The 15975-nt window shown below is 41.6% G+C and overlaps 1 protein-coding gene across 8 annotated transcripts in view; it reads right to left on the reverse strand.

Moving 5' to 3' along the window:
- Positions 1-15975, reverse strand: part of KALRN (kalirin RhoGEF kinase) — a 527586-nt gene that overhangs the window by 188414 nt on the left and 323197 nt on the right. For all 8 annotated transcript variants that reach the window (XM_063341757.1, XM_063341758.1, XM_063341761.1 and 5 more), the window contains exons 14-15: positions 12326-12500; positions 8-203 (exon numbers count right to left, since the gene is read on the reverse strand). In XM_063341757.1, coding sequence (XP_063197827.1) covers positions 8-203; positions 12326-12500 — 371 coding nt within the window. The remainder of the gene's footprint in view (positions 1-7; positions 204-12325; positions 12501-15975) is intronic.

Here is a 15975-nt window from a genome sequence, read left to right on the forward strand (position 1 = left end):
TGCTCACCTGAAGCCTGGACTTCCATGATGTATTGGTGTAAATCTTGTCCTTGCTGGATGACTTCAAAGGTCATGTTGTTCATGGCCAACTTCCGCTCGGTGTGACGCTGCAAACGCTGCTCAGCGAGAGTGAGGTCTTCAGTGTTGAAATCATTCATTTGTCTCAGCAGATCTTCATTCCAGGCATCCAACTCTGCTGTAACCTTCATAGGCAGAAGACAGACAGTGTATTCACCCAAGACCAATGAAAAATCTTATTCTCAAACTGTATTTGGATCACCAAAGTACTCCACATTTTGACTCTGATCCAGAAACCCCCAAACCACAGCCTCAGCGCGCTCTGGATCCTGCCTACTTAATGGTCACGCTAAACATTTTGCTTAGGTGAGGATCCATGAAAAAATTATTGGTCCAACAAGAAATCCGACACCTTCCTTTTCCCTTATACACTCCGAAGAGCACTGTAAGAAGACCTGCTATATTCAATGGATGGTAGAGATAATGCTTCTGAATAAAGTCAAATTTAAATGAAGAAGTAATGCTTACAGAATTGCAAAACAATTTGTAACACCTGTGACCATATAATCCCCAAATGGCCTGAATGTTTCTAAAAACATTTTGCAACACGCTGTATGTTACATATTACAGATGGAAATATTATTTATTCTATCTTCATAGAATTGATATTATAAGCTGCTTCCATTAAGCCCTAAAATGGGGATAACTAATACATTTTCAGAATTATTATTATTGATAGAACTGATTGTAAACAGTATCTACCATTGTTCACAGAAAATACATCATGAGACTAAATATTTTGTTATAAATTTTGCGTTAACCCCCACAGCATTGATTGCAGTTGTACAATGAGTCTGATGTTGTGCTTTCATAATCTTTTATAAGGATCTTTCTATTGTTTTCAGTGGACTTGGGAGCAGGCCGTGTATAACTTTTTTCCCCCATGGATCTGAAAGCTTTTACATTGGGGAATGAATATAAATAATTCACTTTTACAGATGGGGAAAGTGCAGCACAGAAACACCATACTCAAGGGCTAGGTGAATCACCAGTAGAATCATGAATGGTACCTGGCTCTAACCAAAGACCTGTATAACCTGCCAATAAGTCATGGGAACACGCAAAATCTTCTGTTGCTTTCTTTGCTTCCTAATTGAAACACACAATCTGATGATTTTAGTAGTCAATTTAGTATATCTTCTCTATTTTATATTTTAGGTCACAAGTAGTCAACTGGTATCAAAGTTCTTCTCTGCTTTTGCCTGTTCAGTTAAAGCAAAATCTATTGTCCAGTCTCACCTCAACCCAGATTCTGCTAGTAGAGACAAAAAAGAGGGAACGTGCTCGTCAAAATGAATGAGGGAGGGGGAAAAGGGGTAATGGGATGTATATAGGCTAGTACTGTGCAGAATACAATTTTTTAAAGTATTAAATAAATGCCTTAATTATGATTCATAGGTCAATTCCTCATAGCTAGATTCAGGAGAGCTAAAACTAGGTATCTAACCTCCCACTTGTGCATGTTATGATGTAGTGAAAACTTCTCTGTCTCCCACTAAAGGCGCTTTTCAGTGCCTGTGTGCAGTGAGATGCTTAACTTCCTAAGTAGCCAAGATTCAAAATTATCTATTCAGGTTTCCTTTCCATCAAGCATACACTGTATCCAACGCAGGCACAGGAAGGCAACCCAAACTGACCATCTCTCAGCCCTTCTCACGTTAGAGTAAACGGGAGCACACAGCTTTGCATTAGAAGGGAAAAAATAAGCAGTTTTTAGGCTCTTTTTTGAGAAAAGCAGAAAAGCAGATTTACTCAAGCAAGAACCTAGACCCTCAGTTGCAGGGCGAAAGGCAGAGCGTGGACATCCTGAGGGGCTTCTATTTTTCTTCAGCTTGTTCCATTGCCCATTCCACTCAATTACCTTTAAATAATAGCTATCTCTACAGCCTCTCTGGCCCCATTCCTGGTTCTCGCAGCCTCCGATTCATTCACACGTTGTAGCTGGAGTTCCTGGACTGTGGAGGCTTATTGGCAGGTTTAACAGTTATGGAGAAATGGTCAAAGTAGAAGCTGGAGAAGGGTTTTATGAAATACATTTACATTTAGAGACAGATCCCCAGCTAACACTAATCAGAACTGAGGTGGTCTTGACCTTGTTTCAAACTACAAATAACGGAATGAATTTAGAGTGAGCGCAGGTTCCTACAGTCATGACAATAACACCTAAAGTTCAATGCAATGCCCTTTCTGCTCTTTCTAACATAAGTGAATCAGAAGAATTTTATTTTCTATGAGCTATTAAAAATAACATCTGTTTGAATTCATTGCATTGATCTTCAGGTTGCTAAAACATAATTATTTGAAATTTGCAAGGATTCACAAAATACTTCCCAATTTCTGGTGAACGTTCCCAAGCATGTGCACTCAGGACGATGTCTAACAGCATTCATAAGTGACAGTAATAGAAAAGATTAAACCAATCAAAGAATATGGTACATTAGTTTGCTCTGACAGCCACGATGCTACAATTGTGGGATTTTGATCAAAACAAAATCCCTCCATCCTGTTTACATCAATGGATGTCATCCCTGGGACAGGAAAATGCAAATCTTTCAGAGGGCTGAACCATCAGGGGAGTTGACAACGGACATATGGAAGAATCAACAACTGTTTCATAGAATCATAGAATCATAGAATCATAGAATCATAGGGTTGGAAGGGACCTCTGGAGATCATCTAGTCCAACCCCCCTGCCAGAGCAGGGTCACCTAGAGCAGGTTACACAGGAACATGTCCAGGTGGGTTTTGAATGTCTCCAGAGATGGAGACTCCACCACCTCTCTGGGCAGCCTGTTCCAGTGCTCTGCCACCCTCAGGGTAAAGAAGTTCCTCCTCATGTTTAGGTGGAACTTCCTATGTTCCAGTTTGTGCCCATTGCCTCTTGTCCTGTCCCCGGGCACCACTGAAAAGAGCCTCGCCCCATCGTCCTGACACCCACCCTTTAAGTATTTATAAGCGTTGATAAGGTCACCCCTCAGACGTCTTTTTTCCAGACTGAAGAGACCCAAATCCCTCAGCCTTTCCTCATAAGAGAGGTGTTCCAGTCCCCTAATCATCCTCGTAGCCCTCCGCTGCACCCTTTCCAGCAGTTCCCTGTCCCTCTTGAACCGGGGAGCCCAGAACTGGACACAGTACTCCAGGTGCGGTCTCACCAAGGCAGAGTAGAGGGGGAGGATGACCTCCCTTGACCTGCTGGCCACGCTCCTCTTGATGCACCCCAGGATGCCATTGGCCTTCTTGGCCACAAGGGCACATTGCTGACTCATGGTCATCCAATAAGTTTCCATAAGTGGGCTGAGATTCAGCACTTCTACAAAACTGCCCAAGTAAATCTCTCTGCTGGAGTGCTGTTTCTCTTAGCAACTTTTCCACTTGGCTGTGGAAGGGACACACTGAGCAGCATCGCTTTTATCATTAAATCTACAATAATTTCCACTCGAGCACAGGAAAATAGCTGTTCCTGACTGTACTGCCTTTTGCCCATTAAGCGTGAGTGCCTCCCAGGCAACCAGTGCTCCTCATGCTCATATCGGGAGCCAGCTTTCACCAAACTCCCCACCTAAATATTTACCAGTCGTATTAGCCATTGCAAGGCACTGAAGGGTTTATGCTCCCTTATCTGCACCCCCCAGTTCAAATCAGTGGTTCCAATTAAAGAGGAAAGGATAGTACGAGCAGTCAGGACTTAAGCTGATAAACTCTTTGGGATGCAAAGCCAGTCCAGGTGGCTCCATCTCACATTGCCAGGACCAGGACCAGGGGCTAAGACTGCACCTGAGTGGCTCTGGACAGTCAGACAGGTTTAATGGGGCTTGTTAGCCCAGTGCCAGCTGTGCAGGGCCAGCAGCACAGCCACCAACGGAGGGGAGAAGGAAGGAAGGAGGGAAGTTGCCTCCAAGTGGGGGCTGATGAAGGAGTAACAATCATCCCATGTGCTGGGTTAGGGGAAGAGAGGAAGGACAGTGAGAGGTGGAACATCACCAAATTTGTCAGGCGAAGTGTGTACAGGAAGGCTGGGTACATTGCTCTGATTAACTGAGACAAACAGATGGCAAGAAGGGAATCTAAAGCACACGGAGGCAAAGAAGCAATAGCAGAGCTGTGATAACAACCTAGGTTTCCTAAATCCCAATCTGGTGCCCTATCCCAGAGACCATGCTGCTTTGCTCATTAAGACATTTCCTTTTCTGTCTGTACAGCCAATGCCACAAAATCCCAGTGTTTTCTGTACTTCCAACCTGACCATTTGGAAATGGTCCCAGAGTTTGAATTTGAGTCCCTAACTGGTTTGACTTGGGTATAGGGAAAATGATTTATTTTTCTTCAGGAAGAAGCTGTAATTAGGCAGCTCTGTTAACTACAGATGTATATTTTTCAAGTCTAAAAAAAGACTTCGGATGCTTTCACAGATTGGTCAGGCATTGACATCTATGGTGAAATTTGGACTGTATCAGACCAGAGTGATTGCACTGAGCCAATTGTGCTGGGCCTGTGTCAGGAATTGTCTCATAAATGAGGCTCACTTGGCCATGAACTTGTTTAATTCCATTTTGACCCAGAACCAGAAGAATGGCTGATTAGAATTTACTTTGCTGATCTGCTAGATTTTTGGTGGGAAGAACCAACAGCACTTCTTTTGTTTATTCACTTTACATCCTACATCCTAGTGTTTGTGATTCTAAATAGACCTTAGCATCCCTCACATGCCCTGAGAAAAGAGAGGCCCCGCCGCAAGAGCGGCCCTGAGCTCTGCTCTGCTCTGCTGTGGCATGAGAGAGAAATCATACCAAAGCAGAAGGGGCATGAGAGCAGCAGCAGCGGCAGCGCACAGCTCTGCATTAGCAAAAGCAGCAGACTTATCCCCAGGTGCCCACACTGTCCCAAGGAAAGCTGCACACATGCCTCATTGTCAGACACACTCTGGCTGAGTCCTTGGAAAAAGCCATGCACCTTCCTTGCAGGTCATATAAGATTGGTGGCCAATAAACAGCTCTCTGTTACTACAGGAAGGTCAAGTGACCCCAGAGTACTAATGAGAGAGAAAGACACGACAAAGCTATTGATTGACAGTGAGCTAGAAAGCAAAATTCTTCACTCTGCCTGAAATAGATGCTCCTGCTGCCATGATAACGGGAGGGGAACTAACGCTGGTAGTGAACACAATCTAGTATTAAATGAGATACCTGGGATATCCTTATCAGAGCAGTGAAGGCAGCGCAAGAGTTAACTTACAGCACACGAGCAAATACTGGGTTTGTGCTGAGCTCCATGCTGCTATCACAAGGCTATAACAGATATACAGATTGTCAGCCAGGTCTGTTTTTCATACAGACACAGCGACCGCAGTCTAGACCACGTACTCTTTAGGCAGGAATCCTCCTAAAGCATCAACTTTATATACCCAAATTCCCACTGCTGCAACACTGCTGCATTTGCTGCTTCCTGGATTTATTGTGTTGCAATACCAGCAGATAGCATGACTGAAGGGAGAGAGACGTGTTCATCTTCAGTCCTGGAGAAAGAGGAGAGCTATAGAGAAGAGGCACACAGGTGAAAAGTAAAAGCAGTAATAACAACAGTAGCAGTCTGGCCCTGCCCACACTGCAGCCTGCTTGTGATTTAGGCCAAAGAGCCTACCCAAGCTACGGCAGCTGCTGTACATCTGCAGTAATTTCATATCTAAATCCTAGGTATCTTTTCTTTTGAGGCTGCTGCTGAGATTTTCTACAAAATGGTGCTGCTGAGCCTTGAATGCTGCTTGCTTGGCCTTAATTCAGTGTTTGACACCTAAAGTCATCTTGTTTAATGCCAACCAGAAAATTTTGTTTGCCAATTAAAGGAGGTGGAGAGGGGAAATGAGGAATCAAGCAAAAGAAATTAAATGGTATATGGCAAATGAATCACACAGGAGCTGATATTTTAGAGTACGGGATGAGGAAGGGCATATGAGGAGGAGGGAAAGAAAGTTCTATCCTGGGAGTAGAAGCTATCAACACAAAGAGAGTGGGCTCGCGAGAGGGATGTGAAAAAGAGTAAAGTCGCTTGGGAAGAACAAACAAATGTAGGAGGCAGGTTGCAAGAGAAACGATGGTGCAAGTAGGAGGAGGAGCAAGGGTGAGAAGAGTGGGTAGAGCATGGGGATGAGGTAGGAGAGGAAGAACAGTCGCTCAGGCACAGGGCAGATCTGTACAGAGCTCAGAGTCAAGAAAAAGGAACATCTACCTCATCTCAAGAGAAAAAAAGGTGGCAGCTATACAGCTGGGATGAACAGAGAGTGAGGATGGATGAGACCAGAGGTCAGATATGACCCAGGAAGGAATCACAAAGAGGTAACTCTGACTCCTGGATGCTGAGGGAGTGTCTGTGAATGCAGAAAGAAAGGGGTTATAATGGAGTAGGGGAGACCAGATTTGTAAGGCACACCCTAGAGACTGGGCACCAGGGATCCTGGGGGCAACAGCACTTGACTCTGCTTCAGCATTCAGAGCAGGCTGGAAGAGCAGAGGACTGGATGTGACACTATAGGTGGATCTACGAGCAGACTAATATGAAGGTGTATGGTGGAGGAGATGTAGGCAGGAAAGGGTGAGTGAAACTGTCACTTCTACAGATCACGTAAGGAGAAAGTTTGCTGTTCCTTCTTCTCAGGCCTCAGTTTCAGCTGACACTGTGCAGTGTGACAATACTGTCACCCATTTTTTTGACAACAGACAGAGAAGCCACACTGGCTTAGTGGGGACCTGAGCCATTGAAGCGTGAAAAGCCTGTCACAGTGATGATTCTGCTCTGGTGCTTTTGGCTCCTGAATCCCAAAAACCTCAAGAGAAACAATGGAATTCATCTCCAAAAGACGTGGTGCCCAGGACAGCTTGGGGCTTGCCTTTCCTTAAAATGAAGTGACATGCAGTTTGAAAACTAGGTATATATGGAAATGAAAAAACAAAAGCTCACTAAGCGTGAGAAATTATATGATTCCAGTTTATGAACAGAAGAGGCTGATTTTTTTCTTACGGTTCCCTTTCTTTCAAATGTATCTCAAGATCGATGTAACTCTTATTTCTAATAAAGAAGCTCACATTTGAGTGTCAGCTATAAGTCAGTGAGGAGCTATAAAACATCTTGTACCTTCACACAGGCAGCTTATTCACTTGAAAGATTCTGATAGCATTATAAACCTGGAATGGGAACCTCAAGTGAGTTGTAAATAACAGCGAAGTAAACCACTGTGAAAGCTGACTCCTGTTCCCTTCTAAACTCCTGCACAGGGATGGATGCAAACAGTCAGAAGAGCCAGCAAGTAAAATCAAGGCTGAAAAATTTAATTAGCAGGTGAAATGGAGCCAAAGAGATCGAATAGTGGAAAATTAGATGTCCAGGGGGTGAAGATTTTAGTGATCACAGGGCTTTTTGAAAGATAACAAACAGCATACAAGATCAAATTTATATTGTATAGTGGGAACCCCCACAAGCCCTTCCAGAAGTATGTGTTGGCCTAGGAACCACGCTGCTCTAAGACTACAGTACATAGGCTCTGTCTAGCATTGCACAGATCATATGCATTGCAGGAAACAAAACAACACACACAAGGGAAGGAGCTGGGCAACTCTAGGAAAGGGAGAGGGAAGTTTCTTTGGAGGTAAGCAACAACTGTTGACAGACAGGTATTGTCTGAGATCATTCCTGTTCTCAGTCACAGAGTTTTGTTAAAGCCTACAGGTGACTTTGATCATCTCTCTATAAAAGACAAAGAAAAAATATGCAGAAAGACTCTGGACGGCAGTAGTTTTGTTAGGGGTTGCAATTCAGTGCATACCATCATTTGCCTTTTGTGCATTTACTCAGCGTTTTACTGTATATTAGCATTCATTCAAATAATGGTTAATAAGCCTTTAAATGACTATTTCTGAAGCAAGGGAAAAAGCACACTTGCCAGATTTTGCCAAGGACATAACTGTGGAATAAGACTGTGCTTCATACATATAATGTACTCAGTGTGGTACCAGCACTGCTGCTGATGTCTGCCAGCTATCGGCCCTCAAGTCTCACACCCTATTTCCTCGTAGTGGACCAGCTACCACATTCACACGGCATGAAATCTCCTGAGTTACTTGGTTGGCTGCACAAACTCAACTAAAGTCTGTATCATACAGAAAGACCAACCATATAATCCTAGTGATCCCATGTTGTCTTGGAATGCACAGTGACTTGGTAAAGGAATAAAACATACCAGGCAACAAAGTTAGACACATTTCCTAAATAAAGAATGGGTTGTCATTTTACGGTTTTAAAACCTAAGGCAGAGTAGCCTCCCACAGGGATAGCCAGGCTCTCTCATGTTTCTGTTATGTCTGTTGCCAGGTGTTGTCATAGTTTGGATTTCATAATTTACCCCAAGAGCCCAGAGTGTAAACATCAGTCAATATAACGAGATTAAGGCAAGAAAGAACAGGCAGCACATCCTATGTGCCTGTGGATTCGTACCCAAATTCGTATCTGCCAAACCTGCTTTGACTCAAGTATAACACAAAACCTGCTTGTGAGGCTTAAAAGTCCTTAGAAGTCCTAAATGAAGGCAGCTGGTCTGCCCTGCCAAAGAAATAAGCAGGTGGCTTCTCTTTACATAAAATACTTTTCCTGAAGACAAAACGCAATAATAGTCGGCAGATTTCACTGAAGTACAAGAAAAGGTCCACTGATGCCTAAATAGACGGAACTAAGTGTTGCTCGTACAGTAATCATTAATTCTGAAGTTTGTCTGGACTCCGAACCTTTGTCAAGAAGAGAAGATTACAGAAAAGCTCAAAAACCAGGAGGGCTCCAAAGCAGATGGGTACAGTGCAAGTTTAGGAAAGAGCGCCAAAGGAGAGGGTTATGTGATCTATGGCACAGGTTTTAATATCTGGGGAGAACAGTAAAAGCAGGAAAGTTTCCAAAGAAGAAATGACAGTCAGACACTTTCTAAATAAAACTAAAAGGTGAATCGCTCAATCACCATTTGTATGAAAAATTCCTAATACTTTCAGTTTACATTATTAATTAGAAAGGGGACAGAGAGAGAGAGGGTAGTAGGAAAAGCTAACAGAATCAAAAATGCTTGATGCCAAAACTGGATGGAAAGAGATGCAACTGTTCTCTGAGACTGAGCTCTAACGTGGAGCATTCCCTAAAGCTGTCGGAAGCAGTTGGGCTCCCACAGCTGCATCCCTCTGGCTTTAACTAGAGAGATGCAAGCTTTTCCTCTCATCAGAGTTCCCAGGGAAGGGTCCTCATCCTAAGGGATTCCCTGGAGAACAAGAACCAAGGGTGAAACCACAGACCTGAGGGGCAAATATGGGAATTTCAATGCTTGACAAGCCAGAAGCAGCAAAGAGGACAAAGGTGTTCAAGTCTGTGAGGTGGAGGGCTCACTTTTTGGAGATAGTTTGTGTGACTGCAGGAAGGAGAGAACGTGGTGGCAGCAGGTGAAGGGGTTTCATTAGGGCCGTGTTCAACATGGCACTGCTCTTTGGACAGATGGAAGGGGGCTTATCTAGGCTAGAAAAGGAGAAATTCATTTGACAATCATACTGGTACACATTATTTCGCTATTCTTAATCTATGCAGGATCTAGGCTATTATGGAAAATTAAAACCTAAATACATTTCCAGTCATAGCTCAAGCTTCTTTAGTAAAAAAAAATACTGAATTTCCTGTTTTAAATTTCATCATCTTTTTCCCTTAAAAGCTTGGAATACTCAACAATTAGAAGTACTACATGTTTTTTAATTATGGTGATGAAAAAATCTTTTTGCTTCTCAACAATGGCATGAGATAATTTTGTTAATTTTGATAACAGTTTCCTAGTGACTTGGAATCTTTATTATATGGCTGAGGCAACTGACTGCAATCTACTTTCTAAGGATCATTATTGTGTCAATTTGAGCCAATTCAGCTGTTGTTTGAAATGCATAGCATACGCGTGTCATTTAATATTTTATTTCAAATTGCCTTTCTTTTTATTATCTATCAAACTGTTTTTCTTGTTTAAGCACTAAATGTACTTATAAAATTTAAGATATTGACCTAGATATATTTTTCATTGTGTGTTCAGTTATAAATTGTCATAATTATTCTAAAATAAAAACTATTTTTCAGAAAGAGGGAGCTTTCTAAATAAAATCATCTGCCCATAGACTCCCTATGAAACACATTCTCAGATTTCCTTGTAATATAAATTTTGCCAAGGGAATTCAGATGTTCGTATGATAAAAAAATAGCAAATGTACAGTGACAACTAAGTGGTGATTTTCTTTAAAATCCTTTCTAGCTAATCTGATTTTAGAAGACTCTGAAGCACATTTCCAGTTTTAAATATATTAACGTATCACAGCCACTCCAAATGTGTCTGTGAATACACAGACGTAGGATTCCTGCAGAAACAAAACAGAGGGATCCACATAGTATTCGCATTTCTACCCCCACATATGGAGGGGACCAGGGTAAGTCACATCATCTCATGGATGCCTCGCTTGCCCCATCAGTAAAGCAATCCATGGTGCTAATGGCCTTTGAGATCTTTGACTGAAAGACTATGTACAAAGAAAAAGAATTTGAAAACAGTGATTTATTTTTTTTAATTTTTTTTTTTAGATCTTTACCTAAATCAGCATAATTTGCAGGTTCAGACCTAAAATTTGCAGGGAAACAGGCTGAGATCTTAATGAATGACTCCCATGGGTTCACTGCATACTGCCGACAGACACATTTGTGTGTTACAGAAACACATACTGTTTTTCATTTTTTTTGCTTCGTTTTTGAAAACACAGGTGCCACTTATAGGTATGTACAAGTATATGCATTAACACCCCATTTATATCTTTTAGATTAAGTCTAAATTATTCAACATTTGCCACACCATCGTATCAAAACATCTTGTATTTAAATATAGGAGATCCTACAGTTACTGCAGACTCCTGAATTTTGAATGTAGCATTCTTAAGGCAAAGTATGTTATCTGACACGAAATACATACGTTTATACTTATACACACATACTCACAAAGAAAACTGTCTCTCAATATCAAGGAGGCTGTCTATAACTGGTAAGTAAAATGAAACTACCCTAATTTACATCAATACCAAGCACCGTGGAACAGACTTCAGTACGATACCTAACTATGCAGTCACAACAGGAAAGCTCAGATATTCCTCACTGATTTCTATCTCTGGCATCCAATTATAGATCGAGACACCTAAAACCTTCTATTTCCAGCCTTTTATTCCACTATAATTCATCGTCCCATGCCTTAAAATAAACACTTACAAAGCATAACACAGCATTCTAAGGCTCCCATTAACTACTAGTACCTACCTTGAGATTACCTGCAGATTTACAAACAATACCTTCAGGAATATATCATCATAAAACACTTAAAGGTGCTTCACGAACTGAACAAGCACCAGTGGGATACATTCAGAGGAACACACCCTAGAAGGGACATAAGTGCTGACACATGACTTTCATGGATTTTGTGTACAAGTTAACTTATATGTTGTTCCTTTTGCATCATTTCCTATCAGCAAGTAATTAATGAGATTGAGGTATTCTTGGATAGAGAAACTTTGAAGAGACTCCAGCCAATCATTAATGTTTTGATGAGTTTTCCATCCAGTGCTTTTGATTTCAAAACAGAAGTACAAAAAACAAAACTGAAAGACCTTTTTTGCATAAGAACATAAAAAAATATATTTTAACTTCCCCCCACCCTTTTTTTTTTTTCTTTTTAAAAAAATCCAATGCGATGCTTAAAAAGCCCATCTTTTAAATACCCTTTCCTTTCATGTATAACAAGTTTTTTTCCCTCGGTGGTTTAAAGCCAAGCACATATCTGTTTGCATGCATCTATGTTTGTATCTGAAGAGACAAACCTCACTAGTAAGTGACAGAGAACTTCCAAATCCCTGAATGACTAGCGTCAATAAAGAGTTATAACATGGGCATCTCATAAAGCTCCCCTGCAAAGCAGGCAGATCCTCAGCACAGTCAGTTTAGCAGCCACGAATCTATTTCAGTGCATTCTAGCAGTATATCCTAAAGCATATTTTTAGCTTCAACGTGCCGAATTTAAAACCTGGTTGTAACTCTCTCTCCTGCTCACTGGACGGCTGAGCACAACCAAACAGCTCCAGGTGTATCCTAACAGAGTATGTTTACATACACTCCCTCTCCCACAGCTCTACCTTTCTCAGGTCACGCAGCCAGCTCTTACCTCAATGGTGTACTGTTCAAAAATCCGGAGCTGAAGGAAAATGTCTAGCTTAATCTTCCTCTCATGGAAGAGCTCTTCCATCTGTACCTGGGCCTCGTCGAGCTGCTGAAGGACAGATTCAATGTGGCTGATGGAACTATTGTGTGGAGTCTTATTGTTGGAAACGGCAGAGTCCCTGTAGCAAGGCAGAGAGCATGGTTAAAGCTGAGCTTTAAGGCAGGCAAAAGAGCAAGAACTACACGTTTGTGATTCTGTGTGCTGCTGAGGCGCAAACCCAAGCACAAAGGGCTGAGGGAAGGTGTATGCAACACTCATCTATTCTACTTACTGAAATCCTGCAAAAATCCACAAAGTTTGAGCAAGGGGATCATCCTTTCTTGTGTCGTGACACTGCGACCTTACACACTTGGCAGGGAGGAGAATGACACATCATTCTCCATGGCTCTCTTGAGGATACTGGCTGGCAGTCCCCTTTAATCCTACAGAGTGACCTACTCCAGCTGACACTTACACCAAGCTCAGAGGTGCTATTTAGCCCCCTGGAGCTTTACAAGTTAATTTTGTGCATTTGCTTTATTACTTACAGACTAATTGAATCAGAATTGCCAGCATTTTAGACCAAGGGGTAGGGATGCCTTGATTTCCTCTGGATTATGTAGTACACCAATAGAATACAGTGCAAAAAACTCCACTGATGGAAAACACTTTTCAAACACTGTAAGATGGACTCTGACTTGTCTTTTCACTAGGGTAAGTGAAATGAGACATGCCTCTGACAGGTCAGATACTGGTGCATCTACACCTTTCATATACAGACAGCAGAAGGGGGCTAGGACCAAGGGGCAGCTCACTGTACCCGAAGAAGTCTTAGCATGGACACTGGATGGTCCTGACAGTTTCTCTTCTATTTATGCTCTGAGATATCTATTAACAGGCTCACCTACAGTCTGTTACGTCTTCAGTGTTTTTTTTTTCAGTGAGTGCTTTATGGACAAAGAGCCTTTGCAGACATAAGAGCTGAAATTTATCCTCGAGTGTGGCACAAAACGTCCCCCAGTTTTAACAAGAATCAGAAAGGAAATTCTGAAACCATAATTTAATCTTGGCTTTGGTACTTCAGCTACACCAAGATTTAGATGCAACCGTTTTCTCTGTCCATCTTGCTCAAAGGCATGTGATAGCAGCTGCATTATCTGGCGTACTTAAACCAAGCCAGCTGAAAACCCTATCAAATACACTGTTGGAAAGACCTGTGCACTGGCAGGATAATATGATGGAGTGGGTAAGCCAGCAGGTTTTACCATCAGTATTTCCTGTCAATCACCAGTTCTGCCTTGGAGAAGATGGGAGGGACAATTACAAATCCAACAGCATATACTGGGCTATTTGTGCACCAATGAACTCCCTCATGTGCAGCAAACTGGCTGACAATACTGCAAGATAAACAAAACGTCAGGTAATGCTGCCAGGTCACTGCATTGTCCCACAAGGACCAAACACACCTGGGAGCCATTCTTCTGGCCAGCTAGCCTGTGCTGCTGAGTAGAGGTGCCCATGGAGTATCCCCACTGGAAAAGAGTGTGAGGGTGTTCACGATTTTTAGGTTTTTATTGTTTTAATTTTCCTTTTCTGGGTTGAGTTTTCCCTCTATAAACACCTAGCAAACCAGTCGTAATTTTCTGCAGAACTTGACTGAAATGTTCACACTTTGCTTTTTGCAAATTATCATCACGTCAGATGATAGGGGTCAGATCAAAACAACTTACAACTCAACTGTCAGTGAGCATAATTGAGAAAAAAAAAAGTACAACCTTTTACAGATGCCTTAAACTGAAACTAGGTGCTGACACACAGAGTCATTTTAGGTAAGTTTAAAACACACCTTTGAGGTTCTAAGGCAACAAAACACACGTGTTATTCTGTTTTCATTATGTGTCTTGAAGGAACAGAAAAAGCATTTGCCTGAATATCTGAAGCCTAAGAATAAAATTAAAAATACAGAATACTATTAACTGCATAGTAGTTTTCTCTTTGGATATATTTCACTTCTTTTTCCTCAAATACGTTATGTTTGATACACTGAACTTCAGATGCTCCAGCATCATTCCGCAGAAAGTACTACCAATTTATAAGGGAATATTGCACTAATATTACTCTCTCCAGGTGATAGGGTTTCTGCCCCACTCTGTCATCTTGTGTTTTCACCTTCTTGGTGACCACAAGGTCTCCCTCTGCCTCCACATTTGAGCTGTACAAAGGATGAATGAAGACAACAAGGTGAGATTCTGAAACTACAGCTTAATCTGAGCCCACATCCAATCAAGTTCTGTTTCCTTCAGTCAGCACCTGTCGTCTATAAAAGGACATGAAATATGTCTTCATTCAAATGCAGGATTATTACTATTCATATATTATCTAAATGATTCAATGAATTATTCAAGACTGGTGTTGAATAATCTCTCACAGGATCTAAAGGTGCACTTGGTTTTAGAAATTCTTTTCCATTAAACATTTCACTCTTCCAATCAAGCCACACTTGCATTTCAGTGGCTGATGCAATACAAAAAATTAAATGTTATAATCTGGTACTTTTTCACAGTCTCCTCGGAAAAGGCCTTGACAATCCCTCTGTAGTCTGGTTGGAGAAAGATCTCCTTCCAGAAAAAGAAATTTTTGAGACTGGATGCTTCCACCACAAGATTTCTTGCTCAGTCCGGCAATGAGAAATTCTGGGAAAGAATTCATAAAAGATCCTTAGTATTCTCTGAAAGGTTATGCATTAGAGTTATAAAATGCAGGGAAAATATTGAAAAAAAAATCAGATAAACTTTGGGGAACATAAAACTGGGCTTAGTGCATTGCTGTTGAGTTTGTTCAGAACGAATGCTGTGCTCCTGAAACCACTTCCAGTGCCTTAACTGGGAGAGACCTTAGTGAAACGTACCCATCATCAAAAGCTCATATGCTGAACTACTGTAAAGAAAGCAAGCAAGATCCATAACTCTTCACTGTCTTTCTTTTGCCCCTAACATTCCTGTTCTTTCACATCTCCCTGGAGCAAGTCATTGTTTTGCCTTTAACAGATGTGCAGAAATATTGTGCCCGGCAGCACTCCTGGAAACGCAGTTCAAAAGACTTGCTTCGTGTTGATTGCTGAGAACGATGATCACCTCACTAAAATATTGATAAGGAAGAGTGAAAAAAGTGTTTCCAATGCTAACCATGTACAGTGTTGCTAGCCAGGCCTGTTTTATTCCTGACAGGTATGGTCTCCTGATGCAGTCACTGAAGCCCCTGAAGACCTTCTGTGAAGTGCAGTCCCAGGCATCATATTTAACTAGTGCAGGCAGCTGAGCTTTTCCTAAGCAATCTGGAGGAGACAGAGCGCTATTACACAAATCATCTTCTCTAAAGCAATATCTGTTCTCTCAGAGGTAAGGACAAGAAATGTAAAATTTTTCAAACCCCCAATAATTATATTGGTTTCAAGCTGTGCTATGACATGCTTGATAAGAGCAGTGTATTTTATTCTCTTCATTGTTGTAGTGTTTGCAATCTTCAGCTATTCTTCACGGCAGGTACAAGGTGATCCACACTGTGAAATGCAATGCTTTGTTTAAGGAAGATTGCAGCAATTCTAATTTTTCCTC

This window comes from Chroicocephalus ridibundus, chromosome 7 (assembly GCF_963924245.1).
Source record: "Chroicocephalus ridibundus chromosome 7, bChrRid1.1, whole genome shotgun sequence".
In the NCBI taxonomy this organism is placed as follows: Eukaryota; Metazoa; Chordata; class Aves; order Charadriiformes; family Laridae; genus Chroicocephalus; species Chroicocephalus ridibundus.